The sequence below is a fragment of the Stegastes partitus genome, unplaced genomic scaffold, assembly GCF_000690725.1.
Source record: "Stegastes partitus isolate 25-593 unplaced genomic scaffold, Stegastes_partitus-1.0.2 Scaffold1747, whole genome shotgun sequence".
Classification (NCBI taxonomy): domain Eukaryota; kingdom Metazoa; phylum Chordata; class Actinopteri; family Pomacentridae; genus Stegastes; species Stegastes partitus.
The window spans coordinates 19,655-41,845 of record NW_007579478.1 but is presented as its reverse complement, the minus strand read 5'-3'; the positions used below and the strand labels follow the sequence as shown (position 1 = coordinate 41,845).

General features: G+C 44.5%; 1 protein-coding gene and 1 pseudogene across 3 annotated transcripts in view; both read left to right on the top strand.

The window, feature by feature from the left end:
• The window catches only part of phldb3 (pleckstrin homology-like domain, family B, member 3), a 25,293-nt gene extending 3,636 nt beyond the window's left edge, over positions 1 to 21,657 (top strand). The window contains exons 2-15 of one of the 3 annotated variants that reach the window (XM_008302008.1): positions 4,887 to 5,042; positions 5,236 to 5,346; positions 5,648 to 5,785; positions 6,200 to 6,328; positions 8,659 to 8,835; positions 11,861 to 11,971; positions 14,621 to 14,722; positions 15,076 to 15,163; positions 15,670 to 15,835; positions 17,175 to 17,256; positions 17,564 to 17,734; positions 18,485 to 18,707; positions 19,000 to 19,085; positions 20,838 to 21,657. In XM_008302008.1, the coding sequence (XP_008300230.1) occupies positions 4,896 to 5,042; positions 5,236 to 5,346; positions 5,648 to 5,785; positions 6,200 to 6,328; positions 8,659 to 8,835; positions 11,861 to 11,971; positions 14,621 to 14,722; positions 15,076 to 15,163; positions 15,670 to 15,835; positions 17,175 to 17,256; positions 17,564 to 17,734; positions 18,485 to 18,707; positions 19,000 to 19,085; positions 20,838 to 20,972 (1,866 nt within the window). In that variant the 5' untranslated portion in view covers positions 4,887 to 4,895 and the 3' untranslated portion in view covers positions 20,973 to 21,657. Of the gene's footprint in view, positions 1 to 4,886; positions 5,043 to 5,235; positions 5,347 to 5,647; positions 5,786 to 6,199; positions 6,329 to 8,658; positions 8,836 to 11,860; positions 11,972 to 14,620; positions 14,723 to 15,075; positions 15,164 to 15,669; positions 15,836 to 17,174; positions 17,257 to 17,563; positions 17,735 to 18,475; positions 18,708 to 18,999; positions 19,086 to 20,837 lie in introns of all 3 variants that reach the window. The other 2 variants (XM_008302007.1, XM_008302006.1) reach the window with 2 other exon arrangements.
• Positions 20,772 to 22,191, top strand: part of LOC103372390 (B-cell receptor CD22-like) — a 15,144-nt pseudogene continuing 13,724 nt past the window's right edge.

Below are 22,191 nucleotides of genomic sequence, written 5' to 3'. Positions count from 1 at the left end.
ACACTGTTTAACTGAATTCTACCTCCTAAAGTTAAAGTGTGCAGGATTGAACTGAAACACAAAATAAAGGTTTTCCTCACGGTGTGCCGAACTGGAACATCTGCTTCAACCCACCGAGCTGCTATCACATACCCCCCCAACCTGTCTGCTGTTTACATTTGTAGTGCACAGTAACCCGGAGATTAGTCCCCTGGGTCAAAGAACTCGCCGGTCGATACAGAGATGATCCAGATGATTTGGAGTTGTTGCACATGTGAGCTGCTGTCATCCAAACTGCTGCAGAACAATAACTCATAGTTATGAAACTGATTGCTGCCGCATCGCTCCAACCTGCCGCATTATTACATCATTCAACTGAGCGACCTGACTCGCGAGCCCGGCCTGCGTGGATTCATTCCGCCCCTCTTTACGGGGCAGTTTTTGCTCACGCGCTCCACGTGTGACATGTTTTTCCCCCTATAGTCCTCCTGCGTTGAATGCATAGTGACAGCCTGTAATCAGCATTCACACCCACACAGCGAATGCCATCGTCAGAGCTCCTTTGTCCTGAGTGTAGCTGCTGGAATATAGCTGTTGTCAGTGTTGACTTTTATGGTTTTGTTTACACAGCGCTTAGCCCCACTTTTCCCTGTAGCTGCTCACCAACGGGGGGGGGCGTCCAGACAGGGGCAAGGTCAGGGTTTTATTGCCCCAGTTTGGGAGCTGCTGTACAAGTTTGTCACATTCACGGGCACTGTGTTGTTTAGTTTGCTTGTCAAAATGAGCGATTCGGTGGAAACGCTTGTATAATATCTTCCGTGCTTCTGGAAGGAGCTTTCCGACGTTTGAATAAATAACCGCGATAAGATCTTCAGGTTATCTCCGCCTTGGAAGACGGAAATTTCAGATCAGAATCTTTTGACAGTTCTCGAGAAGTGCTACTGGTTACACGGAAAGAAAAAAAAAAAAAAGCTTGCCGTGTTGGAGAGAAGTGAGCTCATCATTTCTCTGCTCCTCATCTTTGCCTGAGGCTCGTGGCTCTCGGCCATGTTGGCTGCTTGTAGCATCAACACACCTGAAAATCTGGTGGCAGCCGAGTTGCCTTGCGGGTCGATGTGGGTCATACTGACACCAAGCTCTTAATGAGAGGTAGAAACTGTATTGACTGGTCACTGGTCAACTTTACTGTGAATTACTTGAGATCAAAACATACAGTTGATATGAATCAAGGTGGCTGAAGCTGGAGCCTCGCCGCGAAAGGCTGAGAGATAAGACTTTGCTGATGTGAGCACATGGTGAGATAATATAACTGGAGAAGCATTCCTCTCCTCCTCCCTGCTTGCTGTGTTGTCCAGCGCATACCCAGCATACCCCTCACACTGGCCGGACTGTGTTGTGGTGAATCAGTTGTTGTTGCCGATCAGCGGTTGAGTCTTTTTTCAAATTTTCTGATCAGTTTGAGAGCCTTGTTTTCCCTCTGGCCAGTCCTTACATAACACACAAACACACGCACAAACTCATGCAGACTTGATGCCGAGCTCCAGTCACTCCCCCTCTGCTATCTTATTCTCCAGAGGCGCTCCACTCCCCGCAATCAAGTCCAATTATTTTGGGCACAGAACTGTGTTTTGTTCTTTTGATCTGACTTCTCAGTTGTGCCCTCTTTAACTTTGCTGCATCTTCTGAGTTTTTCTTTTTCTTTTTTTTAAAATCTTTTTTATTCCCACACTTTGCATCTCTTCTTACTTTCTCACTGTCTTGTCAGTGTTTGTTTGGTCATTTTGTTTGTTGCTGTGTTAACATGAAGGCGTGGACTTTACTCCGGATCATCTCTCTCTCTCTCGTTTGGCTCGAGTGTTGATAGTGTATCTGACTGGACTTTAGTTTGAGGTCAAACCCTCGCGCAGACGTTTGTTTGGATAATGATGTAACTCGCTGTGAAGCTCTCTCTGCCTCGGTTTCCCTACAAGTTGACGGTTTTTACCAAGTAGAAAACAGTGGGACAAATGATTAATACAGCAAAAAGTTCTGCTGGGATTCTGGTACTGAAGTGCTGCTTTATGGACTCTTCTGGCACCATTTCAACCTTTTACACTTACTGTTGTGCAGCGTTTCATCTCAATCTTTTAACTTTTGTGGAACTTTGTTATGCAGTAAACAAGTATAGCACATGAGTAGTTTGTTTTTTTGACTTTACACTCATTGATATCAGAATAACTTGTCCTGCAGTGACAAGAATCGTGTATTGTCGGATCATTTATGTTTTAATATCATCCTGTTTTGATGACGGTGCTTATGTAAAATGCTTGTAGGTTGCAGAAATTATCTTATTAAGCTATACGTTACAGAATGAGTGCATGGATCACGCTACACAAGATGGAACTAATTGGTATTTTCTCTGCATTTATTTGCTTTTATCGCTTCCTAGAAGCATTTTCTGGGCGGTTTTATGTACTTCAAACTAGAGTTGCAATGATTAATCGATTACTTGTCACACGTTAAATTAATCGCCAACTATTTTGATAATTAATTTAATGGTTTGAGTTCATTTTTAAGAAAAAAAAAAAGAAGAAAACTTTCATTCCGGATTCTAAAATTTGAGTACTTTGGTGTCTTGTTATTCCTCTGTACCCAACATCCTCCTTTGGGCTCCAGACTAAAACAAGACACTGGAGGATGCCGCCAGAGGCCTTGGCAAACACTGATTTTCTAGAGATAACTGATCAGTTAATTGAGAAAATAATCAACAGATGAATCAGCAATGAAAATAGATAGTAATGGTGGCCAGCACTAACTGCTGTGTGTAAAAGCATTTCTGTTCTGACCAAAATGGTAGACTTATGTGAGCTCTATGTACACTTAAGGGTCACTTAATTAATCCAATACACTTGGTGCTTTTACTTTTATGATTCCCAAAGTGTTCAGTTTTGTGACACTGTCATGAATATGTTGATTCTTATCATATATTTTAGCACCCAGGTCTTATTTAGTGGGGTTGTGCTTCTGGATTATGTTGAAATTCTGCCCCCCTTCATGAATATTCATAGAGGACCAACACCTGTAATGTAGTCCGGTACAACACACCATTTTAACTATGGCCAGAATAACAAAAATAGAGTCAAGTTTACACATTTCCAACAACAAACAAGGTAGAATTTATGGATTTCATGGTATTGCACTAGTTTATCTAATGTAGCGGCCATGGAATATTTTTCATTAAAACCACATTTGGAATCAGACTTGATAGACACATGAGCCACACAGTCCGCTAGATGTCAGTTCTGCATGTGCGCTGACAACAAGTCCGGCCAGCGTACACGACTCTGTAAAGGGGAAGCAAACAAAGGGCCTCCAACTGATCCACACAACACAATAACAGCACGTCATGTGTATGTTTGAGCTTGTCATGCTGCTGGGTGAGATGAAGGGGTAAATTCATTTCTCCATAATCGGACTCCACCTTGAAGTTTCTGAATGAATCCATGTGGTACTTCTGTAACTTTGCTTAGTTTGCTGTATCAGTTTCATTTCTTTATGCTGGATATTAGTGTTTTTTTTCTGTTATTAGACATGAGACTTTCTATACCGGTGCCATACTATACAAGTGCATTGACCACAGATGTCACATCAGTATAGCGTTTATCCTTCAAGTGACTGATAGCGATGTTAATCCTGAAAGTGAAAGTGCAATTTAAGATTTAACATCGTCTTGTCTATTAACTTGTTGTGTCAGTGACCGAGCGGATATACCCGTCATCAAGATCCGATTGGTCAAACACAACCCTCTTTTTATTCTTCCACTACACAGAGCAACACATCTTTTTAAAAAAAAAGGTAGATAACAATCGTCTAGAGCTTATTTTACAGTTTTTTTTCTCATCATAATGATCAGAATGTGAACATTATTCTATTGTATATACATGTAGACATCAGTGCTGCTCGTTATTCCCTCTATCTGTCCTCGCCTTCCCAACTCTTCCCCCGTCTCCCTCACTCTCTCTGGATGTCAGTGTGCCAGTCGTTGTTTGGAAGCCCTCACTCATATCTCAGCTGTATATTTATCTCCGTGCTTCCACTCAGCCTGCATTCTCTGCAGCCTAATAAGGTCTTGGATGGAGGGAGTGGAGGAGGAGGAGGAGGGCACAGAGGGTAGATGGAGGATGGTGGGAAAAAGGTTGGACAATAGGAATCAAAAGTATTTTCCCACAAATTGGTTTTGGTCCGTGCACACATGCCTGTCTCTGCTAGCGTGCCTGTTTTTGTGTAACAGATGAGGGTGAAAGGACATAATAGAATAAAGAGACCCGAGTAACATAGGCCTTTAGGTTTGACATAATCCCAAATGTTAGGAAGCACTTTGATGTCGGACCTTGAAAACGCTGTACATAATGATATTTGCTTGGGTTGAGTCCACATGAATGTGATGGAGAAACCAAAAAAGTACTTCAAAGTGCATTCTGATCTCGCTTTCTTTCTTTCTTTCTTTCTTTCTCGCTGCTGATGCACATCAAAGCGTCCTACAGAACAGACTGCTATTTATCACGCTTGTGTCCACAAACACTGAGAGTGCTTTGCTAAGAGAGAAACCCTGAAACACAACCACAAACCACCGTCCACATCCTGAATTCTCTCCGATGTTTCGCTATTGCTTCCTCCAGGCGAGGTGTTTTCTCCATCGCAGGCTGTTTTCTGGTAGCCGGAGGGGATTTCTGTGTTTTTTTTAAAAGTGCTTATGCCGTATTACTCGGCTGTGATACCCCCTCGCTGAACTGTCACCTGATCTCTCATACGCTTTCGACCGCGCGGCAGATTAGATTACCACAATATTCACGAACGTCAACCAGACCCCCCCCTACACCTCCCCCCAAGCGGTCTGCAGCTCTTATTCACTACCTCCTCTCTTTTAGCCTTTAGAAATGCCCCAACACAACATGGAGAACTCCAGGAGCCAGTGGCAGCAGGGTCTGCGGCCGCCGTGGATCGCCAGAGTGGCTGGAGGTCAGAGTCCCGCCTCTTCGGGGGCAGAGTCAGATACAGAGAGCAGCAGCACCGAGAGCGAGAAGGTGAGCGAGTGAGATGAAGCTGCTTTGGCGGTGGTGCGGCACTTTGTTGGGCTTTTTCATCTCAAACGTTCGACGTCTCTTGCATGTACGATGTTTCTTACGTGAACATAACATGAATCATCATCTCTAGACCAGGCCACAAAATTGCTTGTGGTGACTTTGTCTGCTCTTGTTTTTTTTCTTTTTCTGTCAGTCGTGCGTTAAAAAGCTGGACTTGGGCTCTCTGAGGGGACTGGCATCGCCTTCAATGCTCCAAAAGCGCATCACAGAGATCGACCAGCAAAAGGAGGAACTGAAGATTGAGGTGAGAGGATGGTGCAGTCACAGAGGGCACAAAAACATCAGCTTATCTCATCACATTCAGGGAAAACAAGTGATTGAGTTTAGCGCAAAAGGCTGAGCAAGTGACTGGATGAAGTGGAAATTCAGGTTTAAAAAAAAAAAAAAAAAAAACCAGGCTTGCATTTCCGCTGAAGTTTGCACAATTAAATCGTCACACCATTTCTCAGCACCAAACACAGTCACGGTAAAGGAATGCACATCTCAGACTTGCTCAAGGTCTGGTCCATGTGATTCACCTCGGCGGCGTCTCCTGTGCCTTTCAGCTGCAGCTGGAGATCGCCCTGCTGCAGGGAGAGCTGCAGACGGAGAAGAACCAGCTGCACAGACATGCGCTGAAGCTGCAGGCGCTGCAGCAGGAGGCCAGACAGAAGGAGAAGCCCAAACACAACGACAGGCAAAAGGTGAAAGATGCACTTTCTGAAAGACAATTTTATTTCATTGCAAATAGATGTTGTCACAATTCATGGCCGTCTGCATTTAATTTTAGAGACAGTGAAGACAAAATTGTTGATGTTTAAATGGTTTAATAAAGAGATCACAATCAGCAAAAGTTCTCTTACGGGATTTCGCGCAAACATGTGGGCTCAGTAATGGTCCGCTAACATTCTCACAAGATCAATGATAAGTCAGCTCCCGTGCAGGGATCGCTGGATGCTAAACGCTCGTACACGCTCGCGCAGAGCCGCTTCGGGCGTGAGTTGTGAAACCGCCTTCTCCGTATTACTCGTCTCTCCCTTTTGAAGTTTCTGTTTAGATTTTTAAAGCCAGGCGATGACTACACACTCGATTTACTTCTTTTTTTCTCATTGTGTCAGGAGCGAGACGGCCTGGAGGAGGAGAGACGCAGGGTGGAGGAGCTGAGGAGGAGGTGTGAGGAGAAAGAAAGGCTGATCCCCGGTCAGCCGGAGAGTCAGCGGGAACAGCTGACGGTACAGCTCCAGCAGGTGAGCGAGCGTACAGGCGTGGATGAAAAAAAGCTCGAGGCAGATCCATCATCATTATTCCTGCTTTGCTGAAAATACATTAAGATTGACAGCTCGACCGATCGGCCTGACTGTAGCCAAAAAGATAAAATTCCTCAAAATTGTAGCAATCAAACTCCAAATGTCATGTTATGAAAATACAAACTCTATTAGATGAAGGAGATTCAATTACCAGCACAGAAACACGCCTGTTTTCTGCTGGAGAGGGTTTCGGTTTGTAAATCGTGTTAGGAAATACATGCTGAGGAAAAACTTCAACATCAGCTCCCAGACTTCAGATCAAGGCTTTTTTTTTGTGCTCTGATCTTGCGAAACTCTTTTAATGGGCAAATGTGCCGGTGATCACATCCCCATGGCAGCTTTCCAAATGAAACCTAAAGCTGCTACTGATACTTGATGAGCTGTGCTGACACATGAAAAGTGTGTCTAAGATTCAGGGTGTGTTGACGTCGGCGCTGACTCCTATACGCGTCGTTTTTGGGCCGCACAATGTGAGATTGTTCAGTTCCTGTTCGACCTGATCTGTCAATGTTTCAGAAGTTTGCGCACACCCACGCGTGCACATGGGATGTTGTATTCTTTCTGCGAATGTGACAGAACAAGAAGGGAGACCTCTGTGGGTTTTTTTTTTAAAAAAAGCAGCGTTTGATGACAGGTTTGGTGCAGTCCAGCGGCAGGTTTGTTACCTTCTGTCGCAACATGTCGGATTTATTTGGGAAGAGCTTAAAGAAACAGGTTTGGTGCGAGTTGCTTCACAGAGAACAGCACATGCAAATTTACAAAGGATGTCGTGTTAGTCAGCAGCCAGAGAGCGCCTTAAAACACTGAAAGAGTCTTTATTCTTTCATTTATTTGGTTGAAACGGTCCTATATTTTACACTGGTGCTTGTACTGATTCTGGTAGATTAATCGTAGCAACTGGCTGAGTTCCTTGAAGACGTTCCACCTCTCATCCAAGAGGCTTCATCAGTTCTGACTGACTAGTTGGGAGTTCCACATACTTATATCCTAAAGGAGCCATTAACACCTGAGTTTGTTGCTCCTCCCCCTCGTTATGTGGATCGTTAGTGCTCCCCCTGCCACAGTGGGGTTCGTTAGGGTCTTTGTGTCTAGGTGTGGATGTGGGTTCATCTTCCTGGGGAGAGATCTTAGGACTGAGTTGTAAACAGGTGAGAGGTGATGTCTCAGGATGGTCTTTCCAGTTAGACGGCTTCTTCCACCCCTCTCTCTAACCATCTGTCCTCCCTGCAGGCCAAAATCTGTCTTCGAATGAGTGTCCTTAGTCCTTGAGATGCAGGTGGGCTGCTGAGTCCTGTCCTGAGGAGCTGGCGGTTGTTTAGTCTCCCCGATGTACAGGTCTGGGCATTCCTCGCTGCACTGGACCGCGAACACCACGTTGCTTTGTTTGTGTCTCGGTGTCTTGTCCTTAGGGTGGACCAGCTTCTGTCTCAGGGTGTTGGTGGGTTTGAAGTGTACTGGAATGTTGTGTTTGTTTTAGGATGTAAGTATGTGGAACTCCCAACTAGAACTGATGAAGCCTCTTGGATGAGAGGTGGAACGTCTCAACCAGTTGCTACGATTAATCTACCAGACTAAACCATGACCTGGATGACTGAGAATCTTCACAGACATGCTCATACTGATAAAGTACCAGGCGTTGTCAGACCTTGTTGTGCAGTAAAATACCAATAAATGCTGTCTTTAATGCCTCCTGTCTGTATAAAGTGTGCGCTGAAGGCTTTCATTTTTTGGACTGCAGATGCTGAAGCAACATCTGCTCGTTATCTGGCATTAAAATAACTGTTAAAAAGCTGTTATTAATTATCTGTCTTTTCATCTTTGCAGATAAGGAATGCTTGTGTAAAATGTCACCAGGTTTTTCACATAAAACAACTCGGTGCAGAAAATAAACAAAGATAGCAAACTCTGGGTTAGGAAGTCAAGTGTTGCACATCTGACGCTCGTGAAGTTTGATGCGACCTATTTAATGCCACAAGATTGGTTTATTTTGTCCATCCAGCGACGCAAAACCCAATGTTGAACACCATAGTCATTCTAGATATGTCTACCATTTCTTTCCTATCTGTCAGTTGATCAGTGGATTTATTGGCTATTTATTTCAGTACAATTAAGTGTGGAATGACTCTAAAAGGTGGCGTCGAGATCACATGCAATTCTACCTGAGCTGCCGATTCTGTAATTCTAGCTCATATTAGAATCGAGGCTGTGGAATCAAGAGAAGCGATGCTACAGAACGGGTTATGTGAGACGCGTGTTTGTCCTCCTCGCAGGAGAAGGAAGCGATGGAGGCGGCAGCTCGGGCTTTTGAAGACTGGGAGTTTCGCGTTCTGGAGCAAGAGAGCGGCATCGACGACGAAGATGACAGCCCGGCGGACAAAGGGAAGGAGGGCGAAGGAGAGACGGAGAAGGAAATCTCGTGTCAGCAGCACGTGGTCAACACTGCACAGGTAAACACTCGGGCTTAGAGGCAATTTTTATTTTTTTTTTTTCCGGGAATTTCACAGCTGCTCCCTGACGTGTTTTACGGGTTTGCAGCTAATCAGCATGTCATGTGCTTCGCGTCACTGTTTGCCCTCACATAAATTCCTGCTCGGTGCAGACATGTGACGTCACTCTTAGAGCAGGTGGACAAAATAACAGAAACACCCAGCTCTCCAATGAAATCTAATACAACCGTGTTGCAAAACTTCTTTTTTTTTCGGTTCACATACATGCAAAAAGAAATAATGACAGAAGAGCGTAACCACTCTGAACCAGCTTTTTTTTTTTTTTTAATTCAGTTTCATTTTCTTTTTTTTGAGGCTTAAAATAAGGAGATGGTGAACTTCGAAGCCACACATTCGTGCTCCTCCTACAATAATCACAGAGTTGGTGGCATTGATCAGCACGGCTATGAATCTTGCTCGGATAGTATTTTTGTGCACATGGAAAAAAGTGTACTTATTTAATTATTGCCATCGACGGACTAAGAACCACACTAGATGGCTTGTTGGGATGCGCACACACATGCGAACGCTCCCTCCTTTGCAGTTGCTCTAAACGGCTGTCGCTGCAGGTTAAGACTCGACAAACGGTGACCCACACATGACCTCTTTACCTCCCAGCATCACCCTGATTCTGTCATATGACTCCATACAGAAAGCCTAATTACATCAGAGGCCTCCATGAGCGACAAATCAAAGAGCAGTGCAGATAGAGAGCAGAGGAGAGACGACAGCAGAGGGGAGACGGTATTGAGATAATGCTTCTTTATCAGTTTAATTTTTGTCACAGTATAACTCTACAGGACTTGAGCTACACCATGCAGCTAATTAAAATGAATTTATCCCCATGTTACCATCACCTTAAGCTCAGATTCTTTTGGATCTCTTGATTGGATGTAGCACAACAGGAAGAAAACTTCTTTTTTGTTTTCACTGTGATTTACTGTCCAAGCCAAGATAATGAATTTCTTCTGCAGCCTTGTGATTGTGAGAATAAAGAAATGAAGCAAACTGCAAGGCTGTAAAACTCTTCAGATCAGAATTATAATAATTGGAAGAGGCATCCAACATGTTAGCACTTGTAAATTAAAGCCCAAATTTATAGTGTGACAACAATGAGCGCCAGCTGTCGAAACTTCGGCACTTAGGTTGTGATTTATGGACTCAGAAAGATGTTTTTTTTCAATTTATAATTCAGTTACTCATGTTTAGAAATCACACAACATGACAGTGGGGTGTATTTGGCTCTCACTTCACACACTTTGTGCAACATCTTCTGTGTTAAGTCATGTTCCTAAAGCCGGTATGATCAGGCGCCGCTAATTCAGAACTAAACCGTCTCGATTAGCGCTAAATGCAGTGTAGTTGAGGAGAATGGGAATGTCATTTTTAATTTTGTTTTTGTGCAGATATTTAGTGGTACATATGTGCAGCTACAAAAACTGGACAAATAAAACCTGCTGGTGGCACTGGATGAGAAGTCCTGAGCAGGACGTTAATGTACAAAGTATGGCACACTGCTGTTGGCATATTGTCAGTAATATAAGTTCAAGCGATCACCACAGTCTGATTTAGTCTGGAATGTTTTTTACAATCAGTAACAAACTGACAAACGTTCCACCATCTAAAGGCATTGATCATCGTGTCACATGATGTGTTTTAACCATATTCAGGACTTTTGGGGTCTTTTGGACCCCAGGCCTTTTGGTTTAGGTGACGGGTATTGTTTTTTTTATTTTTGATTATTATTTTTTTAAATATAAAAAGGGACATTTGTCGTGCACCAAAAATACATCAACTTATCAGAAAACTTATTTAACGTAGTATAAACGTCTGTAACAACAAACAAATATTTTGCACATATTCTTTCTTGGGAGCTGCAAGGTGGCTCGGTGGTTAGCATCGTTGCCTCGCAGCTAGAAGGTCGCCGGTTTGCGTCCTGGTGAGGACACCCGGGATCTTCCTGCGTGGAGTCTCCATGTTCTCCCCGTGCAGCGTGGGTTCTCTCCGGGTTCTCCAGCTTCCTCCCACATAGTCCAAAAACATGTTGAGGTTAATTGGTGATTCTAAATTGTCCGTAGGTGTGAATGTGAGTGTGCTTGGTTGTCTGTCTCTAAGTGTAGCCCTGTGATAGACTGGTGATCTGTCCAGGTGTCCCCTGCCTTCACCTTGAGTCAGCTGGGATAGACTCCAGCCCCCTACGACCCTGGTGAGGATTAAGCGGAGTATAGACAATAGATGGATGGATGGATTCCTTCTTGAGACCTTCTACGTATGGCAACATGAAAGTCAGTGAAGCCTCTGGTGAAACTAGACGTATCAAAAATCATTTCTAAAACCTCCACTATTTCCAAATTTTTCTGTTCACAAGTGAGAGGAAATGTATTTTGTGTCATCGTTGCTTGGAAATGTCCTAAAAACTGCTCTTCCACTGACTCAACGAGCATAGATGGTGAAAATAATGTCGAATTGTTCCGCAATTAGCTCGAGTATGCGGCAGGAGGAGGGTAAAGCCAGAGATGAAGACTGGGATTGTGTGAGAGGGATGCGAGTTGACTCAGCTGCACCGTGGCCTCGCTGCAGTCGACAGCTCGTCTCCAGGTCGTCCGTCTCTTTCTCTGTGTCTCACTATTTTCTGTCTTATCACTCCATCTTTTTTTTTTTTTTTTGAGTTAAACTCTCGGCCTCATGCACCTCTCCTCTCTCTCTCTCTCTCTCGTGCCTCTCATTAACTTGCAAACCGGACATTTGATTTGCATTGTGTCTCGGCTGAAGAGACTCGTCCTGCGCTCAGGGAGCTGCGTTTTGCTCACGCCGACACACCGACACGGCGTCACATCTGGGATATTTACACAATATTACTTTGCAGCATAATGAACTGATTAAGTCAGCTCAGGCCAGACAGATGAATCAGCTTTAGTGATTACTTTTGAGGAGAAGGAGCCATGTGGCAGTCCACGCTGATGGGAACTATTCTGTGAATTTTCAGGAGCGGGTCCAGCAGTTGGAGAGACAGCTGAAGGAGATGGAGAAGGAGAAGGAGAAGGAGCTGAACGCCTTGAGGAAAGAGAAGAGAGAACTCATCCACACCACTCAGACGGTAAGAGGGAGTCGCGGTGGCGTGGGTTTTACAAATTCACGTTTCTCAAATTTGTTCAGTTTATATCGAGGCTATCAATACTAATACTACTGTTCCTTAATAGTCATCTGCAGAGTGTTATTTTAATGATCAGTTCATTCGTCTGTCCCTAATATTTTATATTCCAGAAGCAGCTAATTGAAGCTATTGTGTTTCCTAAAGGGATCACACAGCCAACTAGATGCAGCCGGGTCACATGTATACAGCCTACTGCATTGTATTCCACAGAAATGTAGAATATAATGCGATGGGCTGCATACATGCCGCGATCTATTGTTGAGAGACTCTCCCACAACAGAATCATTGTCCCGCACCTGTGCAGACAAAGGAGGCGGAGAATCATCTACTAAAGGTCCTCTCCGGTCATAAATTTAACCCCTGAAAACTCATCGCTGGGTGTCAAAGTGACATATTCATACCCTTTCTAGTGCGCCATAGTGCTCCATAGTGCTCCAGTGTAGTGTAAGTGTGAAATCTACTGAATGAATGTCTGTTATGTTAGGACTCATTGAACAAGAGAGTGATTTCAGACACAGCTAAGTATCTCCATAAAGCAGAGCTGAATATGCTTGCAGAGTTTAAGAAGTATCTGTTCTGATAAAAGAAGGTTAATGAACTGCCAAACGGGTTTGTTGGCATTCTTGGTGCACATCAACTAATGACATTACTGGGATCACCTGAGATACCTGAGCTATTCTAATTATTCTATTAATAGTTGAGAACATTTCCCAACTCTACAGATCATCTCAGCTCTAAGGAGTGCTTTAACGTCTTTCAGTTGTTTTGGTTTTTGCATCCTGCAACTTTATTGGTTTGGTTCAATCTCATCAGAATAATTTGTGGAACCAGAAGAGGCAGATGGTTTCAGAAAAAAACCCAGCTGCTCAGCTTCAAACAGCGTACAAATGATTGGGCCTGGTTATTACTTTCATGCTGGGGGCAGCGCTTCGACGGGGTGGAAGTGACCGGAACGCACAGGCAGTACTTGGCTGCTGATGGCAGTTTAGGATAGTGATCACAGTTCTGTTTCCACCATCGGTTGTGGCGTGATGTCATCGTGTCCTCTTCTGTGCATGCGGGACACTTTTGGGTCGTATGAAGTTCACCCAGGAAATCACATACAAGTCGCATTTAATTGGAAATGTGAACAAACTTGGAAAAAAAATAAATCACAAAAAAAATCCTCATTGAGCATCAAGTCCTGCAGTGTGAACGTAGCCAATCTGTGGGATTGTTCGGTCAGATAATACGCCGTTATCCTTATTGTGACATAAAAAGTCACGTCCGAGTCAGAATCCAAGGCTGTTGGTATGTTAAGGCTGTTTTTAATGGGTTCTGTTCGTTTTTCCTAAAAACCTGTTGGATAGCAAAGTTTTCAGATTGTTAAGGGTCGAATTATCGAGTCACGATTTACCATCTTACATCAAGAAATGTTGATATAGATGGCTGCCAGATTAGACTAATCCTACCTCAGTCGTCTCTTTTCCTCCATTGTTTTCCATCTGATGCACTGTACAGCTCTCTACACATTGTCCCTTTACAGTGAGTAGTTTATGATTTCAGACACCCCCTCTTTTTTTTTTTGAGCTTCAATTTGGAGTTTCTTAATCATCCAGTGACTTTTAGCTGCGAGTTTGAGCACAGCCCACGCTGCCATGTGCTATCTGTGGATGCTTTCTGTTCCAAAATATGTGATTCACTCAGTCGCCAATCAACATGCGCTGGGACTTTAGCACACAGCCAGTTTGATCAGAGCTGTGACAGTTCAAATGAGCAGATCTGGGTGAGGAAAAAGGCAAATCAGACGTGTGGAGAGAGTGAGCGAGGGAGGGAGGGAGGGGAGGGGATAGAGGGAGGAGTAAGAGATAGGAGGGAGGGTGCTGCAGTTGTGAATCTGTGTGTGGATGTGTGAGAGAAGGGAGAGAAGGCGAGCTGGGAGAAAGTTTGACATCCTCGCGGCGAGCGGTAAGCTGAAAGAATGCGCTCAAATCGATCCGTGTTGGTGTTACAGTCATCTGGAAAGTGGCTCGGTGTAAATGAGAGAACAGAGGCTGAAGGAGGGAGGAAGGGAGGAAGGGAGGAAGGGAGTGGCAGTGCAGAGGAGGAGAGGGGGACGAGAGAGACAACATGACCAAGTGTGTGTGACTGCAACATGACTGCTTAACTACTGAACTTTTCATGGTGAGAAACCTTTTGTGTCTTCCGGCAGATCGGCTTCAATCACAGCTAGTGTTGGAGAACCGATTCACTAAATCTTGCTCAGGACTCTGTCAGGGCTTTCTAAATGCTCTTCACTACCCATGTGTGGAGCAGTGAAAGAGGCAGACAAGGGTTAAAGTGTGGACTGCATGCGGTGACTGAATTGCTCATGTGCTTGTGAGTCAAGCTGGGAGGCAGGGTTAGAGGGAAAGATAGTGAGGCTGTGATAATTCTTTAACTCATTACGACCCCTTTCGGGAGCGCGGTTTTCATTCTCAGCCAGATGCGGTATGTCGCGAACTCGGCGGCTTTTTGCTGCGCTCGTCGCCTTCCCCCGGCAGCTGCAAGTCAGTCCAATCGGACGGTTGCGCCTCATCGCACTGAATTTGTCATTTTAATCTGGTCCTACAGGTTCTCAAAGAGAAGAAGCCGCTCGCTGATTGGTCCAACATCACCGGCTCTGCTCCCTGCATGATGTCACTTTCTCCCCTGACCGTTCACAAGCCTCCTCAGGTATGCAGCTCGTCACCGTGGATACAGGAAGTTTACAAAAGACTGTCAAGTTTATTGTTGTTTATTCTGTTTAGTGTGTTCTGAATGTACGAGTTGTGTGTCGTTTAGAAGAGCAGAAAAGCCACGAAACTGTCTCTCTTCTGATCAGTTTCAGTTGAATAAGACAAAAGTTCAGAAAACAGGGACGTATTTACATCTAAGAGGTGAATGTTTGGCACTTGTGATTAAAAAAAAAGATTCCAGTGATTTTGAGAACGCTTCCCGACAGCTTCTACTTCACAAGATTTCAGATGACAGTGATTCTGTTTCAATGTTTGCCTCACTGATTGCACTCACTGCCTTTTATTTTGTAGGACCCATGCAAAGAAACCACCAGCTTGCCCAGAAGAAGGAGCTTGCATCGCAACAACAAGCTCAACGACAGGCCGCTCTCAGCGCAGGGTGAGCTATTTATCAGCCCTCCTTGTTTTGTTTCTATCTCCTATTGTCGACCTGATTGCTCAAGCTGAGAGGTTTGTGATACAGAACAATAAATACGCTCCGTCTGCACTCATGGCCTCATTTTGTCTGTTTGCTCAGTTCCCTCCCTTTTAGTCAAATCGAAGGTGTGTCAGTAGAGCGGAGAGGTTGTTATTACGTTGGCAGAAAGCAGGATTTGCCGGTAGCGACTGGGTGAGCCGGAGAAGCGCCCGTGTCCTTAAGCCTAAAATCTCCTCAGTTGTATTTTTTTCTCACATGCAAACCTATTTGTCACTAAATGCCCCAGTAGCCTGATCTGCACGGTCATGTTGAGTCTTGCCAGGCATTTATCCTTCTCCTTACTTTCACTCAGTCTCTTTCAAAACGCTGGGAATTCTTGATGCAACATCTTTGTACTCAACCGCCACTCGCAGGATTCTTCCTCACACGCCACATCTTATATGAAGCTATTCTTCTCTGCCTCTCAGGGTTGGTGAGGATGCTTCCCGACAGCCAGACCCCCGAGGCTTACACGTCCCCCCTCACCTCCCATCGGCTTAGCAACGGGCACAGCAACGGGCACAGACCTGGGACCAGCAACGGCGGCGGGCTGCTCACGCCGTGCAACAGTGCGACAAGCTCTCGAGCTGCCAGGTCGGTTTCCTCACTGCTGAGTTGGTGAACTCTTTTGTAGAAGTTCGTGTACTTGTTTAGCATTTACAAGCAACAGTCAGGGAAGGAATGCATTTTTTACGGTTTGTACCTTGACTCAGTGGTGATATTTGCTGTGAAGGGGATCCGTTTTTATGCAAGATGCATCTAACATAAAAGACAATTAGAGAGAGGATTAAATCTTGGGGTTAAATTTCATTTTAAATACACTTACCTCTTCTTTTTTTTAATGTCTTTTTGGACATTTAATTTTCCTTTTATCCATTCGTGTAGCCCAGTCGGTATATATACCCACTCTGGCTCTGACATCATGGTAGCTGATGAAGTCATTTGGAGAACGAAGCGCTGCAACAAAGTCTGACGAGGCACGAAACACACTCGGGCTGTAAATAATCCAACTGCTCAACCACACAATCTTACCGCTGGCGTTGTGGGTGAAAACAAAAGTTGCCGACCGCTTGCTCAGAGGGAGTCCAGAGGCGGCTGTTCAAAATTCATAAGGCCTGTACCTTAATACGTCAAGCTCTGTGAGACGACATATGTTGTGGATTCGTGCTATATAAATAAAAATTGAATTGAGCACCCAAGTTGTTGGTGAACACTTTGTGCACACGTTGTAAGCACTATTTTTATATTTTCCTTTCCAAAAAGATCAAGTATGATGTTGTTGTTCTTATTTTTTTATTATTATTATTTAGAATAGTTGGCACTCATAACCAGAACTTTAAAACTGAACCACTATTACATTTCTATTTTACAATTTGTGGCCCAGTAACAAACATGAACAGCGTAGACAAACACAGCAGCAGTAGTTAGGTTCAATGCATTGCGGTAACGCCTACTCAGTAACAGGAAATGCTTCAGAGTAAACACAAGGCTTTCACGGCAGTATAAGAGGAGCTTGTTAAAACGCTCGTGTTGTGGCAGATGTCGACATACATAAGTACATGTGTTGGGCTGTGAACGTGATTGTTATGTAGAATTATTGTCATTACGTGCAGTGTCATGTGAAACTTTGAACATATGTTGCGTTTTAAGGAAGTTTAATGATGACAGTCACATGATTTGGTTGCATTGAAAGGTGACAACTAAAGGTCAACCCTTGTGAGATTCCCATTTATATCACTGTGTCTGTAACTGATCCGTGAGACTGTAGCTTCGTCTGTCATCGCCGGTATAATCTGGTAAATAAAAGTGCCTTGAGTGGTGCTTTCCTACATCATAAATCTGTTTAAATCGTCGACTATCACTGGCATGTTTGATCTTGAGCGCCTTTACGTGCAGGGATTCTGATCGTATGCTGTCCCTCTTCACCCGACAGCCCGTGCCTTTTGGATCTCGTGGAAATCGAGAAGAAGCTGAGGGAAGCCAAGGCGGAGAGAGAGAGGCTGCTCAGAGAGAGGGTGAGTCACCTGCCGTGGGAAACACTGGCTGACACCTCTAATCATCAGCGACACACCGCGTTAGACATGGCTGTCTGATCCCTGACACCCACTCAGCTCGCACACGACGGTCCAAGAAAACAGCCAACAGATGTGTGGATCTTTTGTAAAGAATGTTTGCAGCCCTGGCAAATGCCAAGACTGAAAAATGTGTACTAAGAGGTTAAGAGAAAAGGGAGAATTCCTCTTTGAGAAGAGAGCAGTATCAGTAATGTCACATATTTTGATAGGTTGCTAATAGTTCGCTCTGATGCTTGTGTGCACCCAGGAAGAGCGACGCCGGTTGCTGCTGGAGGAGAGAAGACAAAGAGAGTTAAACTCGTCCAGAACAGAACCACCGGAACCGGAGACCCTGCAAAAGCCGGCGCCAGATCCGGAGCCAGAACCAACGGAGCGACCAACGGCCGTTTCTTCCCCAAACTCCTCAGAAATACAAACTGTAAGGCGCTGAAAACACATTTACTCAGTCGACTTCCTACACTGAGCAATGCACAGTTAAAAAAAAAAAAAAAAAAGATCACAACTGTTGCAGCAGAAGATGTTTTATTACACGTGTCCTTCTTCCTTTTTAAAATCTGCTTGCTGCATTACTCGCAATGCAACTCGGCGGCTGCTAATTCTGTGTTAACAGCTAGCGGAGCCTTTAAATAACCTTCTGACCTAATTGGTTATAAGTTATAAAAATAGAAGAAGCAAGTGAGAATACACCATGACCGATTCAACGGTTTAATTTTAGACAAGAAAAAAATTAATAAAATAACGTCACTGTGTAGATTATACTTGCAGTGCTCGAAGAGGAACTTGTGGTTGTGGGTTAGAGAAACACATGCAGTATAGATGCAGCAGCGCTTTGACTTGTCGTCTATTGATGTAGGTAAAGCTCCAAAAACATTTCACATAATTCAGCTCTGTGGCATCTTTAGTCGACCTCTTCCTCCCTGGTAAACAACACATCTTTCAACTTGAGTTTCCTGTTTTCTATTACAGACTTTATAATGAACTCTTTTCCAGTGTCACGATCCCGTACGATTGAGCTTCTATCATCTACAATCAGAGAAGGAACCGATTTAGACTCACGAACAAGTGCAGCCGTTATGAAAGGCCGCACATAGCATTTCCTTCAGTTTCCGTGGAAAATACGCTCTGTTCAAGCCTCTTTAAACTCCGTTTGTCTCTCCAGCAGCAGCAGCAGCAGCAGCAGCAGCGCAGCCTTCCCCTCTTCCTCTCTGCCAACTTTGACCTGCGGGCCCATGTGGAGTCTTTGGGTCACGGGGTGGCCGGCTGCACGGACCTGCGGCTGACACCTCGACGCTGTGCGGGCTTCTTGACCAAACGAGGGGGGAGGGTCAAGACCTGGAAGAAGAGGTGGTTTCTGTTCGACACGGACCACCGGCGACTAGCCTACTATACAGGTTAGACTGGCTGGAGGAGTGGTGTGTGTGTGTGTGTGTGTGTGTGTGTGTTTGCTTGTGTGTTTGCATGAATAAAAGCCTTCTGTGTGTCGTAGTAAAGCGACACCAACACTGTTTTCAAGCATTCGTCTTTTAGCTCTTGCTCTTTATTCGAGATTATAGAAAAGATAAAGACTTAAAGATGTTGTACATCAAACAGCAGATCAGCGAATAATGACTTGAAAAGCTGGTCAGAATGAGTTTGGTGTAAGCGTTTTTTTTTCTTTCTTCCCTCCCCCTCCCTTTGCTGCAGACTGTGATGAGAGGAAGTTAAAGGGAGTCATCTATTTCCAGGCCATAGAAGAAGTTTACTACGACCATCTACGGACAGCCACCTCGGTGAGTTCTCATGCTTTACTTCTAGCAGAGTTTTGAATCCAGCTGAGAGCCCGTGCTAAATCTCTAGACTTCAGATAGAAACCAGTGCATAAACTGAAGCCAGCTTCACATGGTGAAAAAGAGCCCGAAGCCTCCGTCTTGTTCTTTTTTTTGTGGCCTACTCATGACTCCCAAAGATATCTCAAAAATGTAAGGAATCTATTTGCAAAATGTGTTCTCAGGACCAACATGCAGGGCCATCACTTAACATATTATAATAATCAGGGAAACATCTCAACTTTAATCCTTCTAAAGATAATTTCACGTCAACTTAAATTAAAACACTATTTCAACCTTAAGTAGAATTACGCTGGGGATGCCAGAAACAAATCCCACGTGTTTATCGTGGTGTGTACACATGAGGAAGTATGTTTAACTGGTTGGAGATGGGCTAATAAGATAGAATGAAGACCTGGTGGGTTTGCACAGGATTACAAACAGCCTCTTTAACTATTACTGTCCTAGATAACCAAGCACTTTTTTGTTGCTGCTCACAGGCCTTGGGACTTTGGAAAAGTGTCATGTGAGGTTCCCAGTGAAGCCATAGGGAAACTTGTTCGTTATATTCAGATTTTATCAACATTCACATGAATCATGAGATCTAAGTTGTGTGAAACTGCTGCACCGATGAAAATCCAGATTTGTCAACAGGTTTAAATGTTTTTCTTTTTATATGCTTGAAGACGCATCATGAGTTAAACAAGCAGTCATGGCTGAATATTTCTACCATGAACCCTCAGTTTACCGATGACAGCCTCGAAAACATGAGGCAGCCATGGTTTCATAACAAACTTAAGGAACCAATCCTGTCAGCTTGCAGGGCCATTTTTTTTTTTTAGGGATCAGTTTATATTTTGAACATCCATCCATCCATTCTATACACCGCTTAATCCTCATTAGGGTCGCGGGGGGGCTGGAGCCTATCCCAGCCGACTTTAGGGCGAAGGCAGGGGACACCTGGACAGGTCGCCAGTCCATCGCAGGGCCACACTTAGAGACAGACAACCAAGTACACTCACATTCACACCTATGGACAATTTAGAATCACCAGTTAACCTCAACATGTTTTTGGACTGTGTGGGAGGAAGCCGGAGAACCCGGAGAGAACCCACGCTGCACGGGGAGAACATGCAAACTCCACGCAGAAAGATTCCGGTGCCCCCACCGGGACGCGAACCGGCGACCTTCTTGCTGCGAGGCAACAGTGCTACCAACTGCGTCACCTTGCAGCCCATATTTTGAACATGTATCACTGAACTACCCCGGTATCACAACTGGGCACTGAGTAGCATAGTGTAGGTGTACAGTGTTGAGGAGGCGTTCGAGCGAAGCGGGTTCATTTTCCTGGAAGTGCTTTCAAATTTGTAAATCTAATGAGAGGGAGTTTAAAAACAAAGAAACACACTGTGATTATTTAAAGCCATTTTGGATTTCTAATGAAAAATAAAAACAGAATTCTTTCAAATTGAAACAGCAGAAGCCTGTTCTGCTGCTGAGAAACGTGTACGAGGACAGAAGTGTGAGAGCAACGCTTGAAATAGACAGAAATCTTTTCTTGTCTGTCCAGTATAGATTTTTAAGAACTTCAGCTCGAAGAACGTGAGGCTCGAGACAAATAAAATGTTCGTCAATCACCACTGTGGGGAGAGAAACCCTTCAGTGTTGTCACAAAACTTCTTCTTCATCATGTTTTCCCTGTCCCCTTCCCTTCAGTCTCCACGGCCCAGTCTGACGTTCTGTGTGAAGACGTATGACCGGCTTTTCTTTCTGGTGGCGACCAACGCAGTGTCCATGCGGATCTGGATGGACGTTATCGTCACAGCGACGGACGAGCACAGCCGCTATTGACCTTAATGCATATGTGACTGTGAGCTAAGTGACTGAGCAGATACAGCAGTGAGTTATTTTCCCTCTCTTTCTGCTGCGAGAGGGGCCGGTTCAGCCGAAGATCCGCCCCGGGGGGCTCATTCCGTACCTGGACTCTTGAATGTGAATGAACCGCGTGAGTTGCAGAGGTGCAGTGGCTCGACGTGCACGAGCACAGCGGAGGAAGCTGTTACTGACAAGAGTGATTCACCAGCTGCAAACCAGCGGCCTGCACACTGGCCTTCTGTTACTGGGAGGCTTTTACTCTCTGAGCCCGACCTCCCTCTGCTGGTTACAGTCCAGCATTACAGGACTGGTGTACACTACATTACGATACACTACAACACAGGATGGACACAACAACAGCAGCACCTGCACAAGATGACGTAATCCGGTGTACCTGTCTAGCAATAAGTATCCTATAGACTGTCAGAGGGGTGTTCAGGTTAAACACTGTATTTTGGGTTGGATTGTTTTATATCGTCAGGAGTTCCCACTCACATGTCCACACCCTGAATCTGTGTCTTCACTTAGGACAGATGGTACATTCAATTGTCAAGATTATTTATTATATTTGGAAATTTCTATGGGTTTGATTTGCAAATAAATGAAGACATCCACTGTTATGAATGCACTATTAAATGTTTATTCATAAAAAAAAAAAAAAGCTCTAATGTTCTCATTTTATTCAAGTTAAGCCTAAATTGGCAAGAGATTTGTAACATTAAATATTAACTATAGCAAAAATGAAATGGCATAATCTTGAGTTTTTAGTAATAATAACTGATCCCGTGTTGTCACTTCTAACGTCGGTTTCTTCAGGGAATTTAGAGACACAGAGTACTTTACGACTCATAAGAACTCCTCTTATCCTCGAAAACACCTTGTATAGTGGCTCGGGCCTCCAGGGGGGTTGGAGTTGCCGAGTTGCGCTGCCAGGTTAACGTCCGTAAAGTTTTCTTCGGCGCCAGAGTCGATGAGGGTTGACAGCGAGAACTCCTGCCCCTTCCAGCAGAGGGAGGCAGAGATCAACAGATGAGGGGGAGATTTAGCCGTGGTTCCCCCCCTTTACTGGTGAGCCTGATCTTTTGCTGGCCTAATGGGGCAGCCAGCCACGTAACGGCCCGGTTTGCTTCAGTAGAGTCAGACTTTGGATCTTCTGCAGAGGGTCCACTCCTCAGAGGTCAGCTGGGAGCGACCA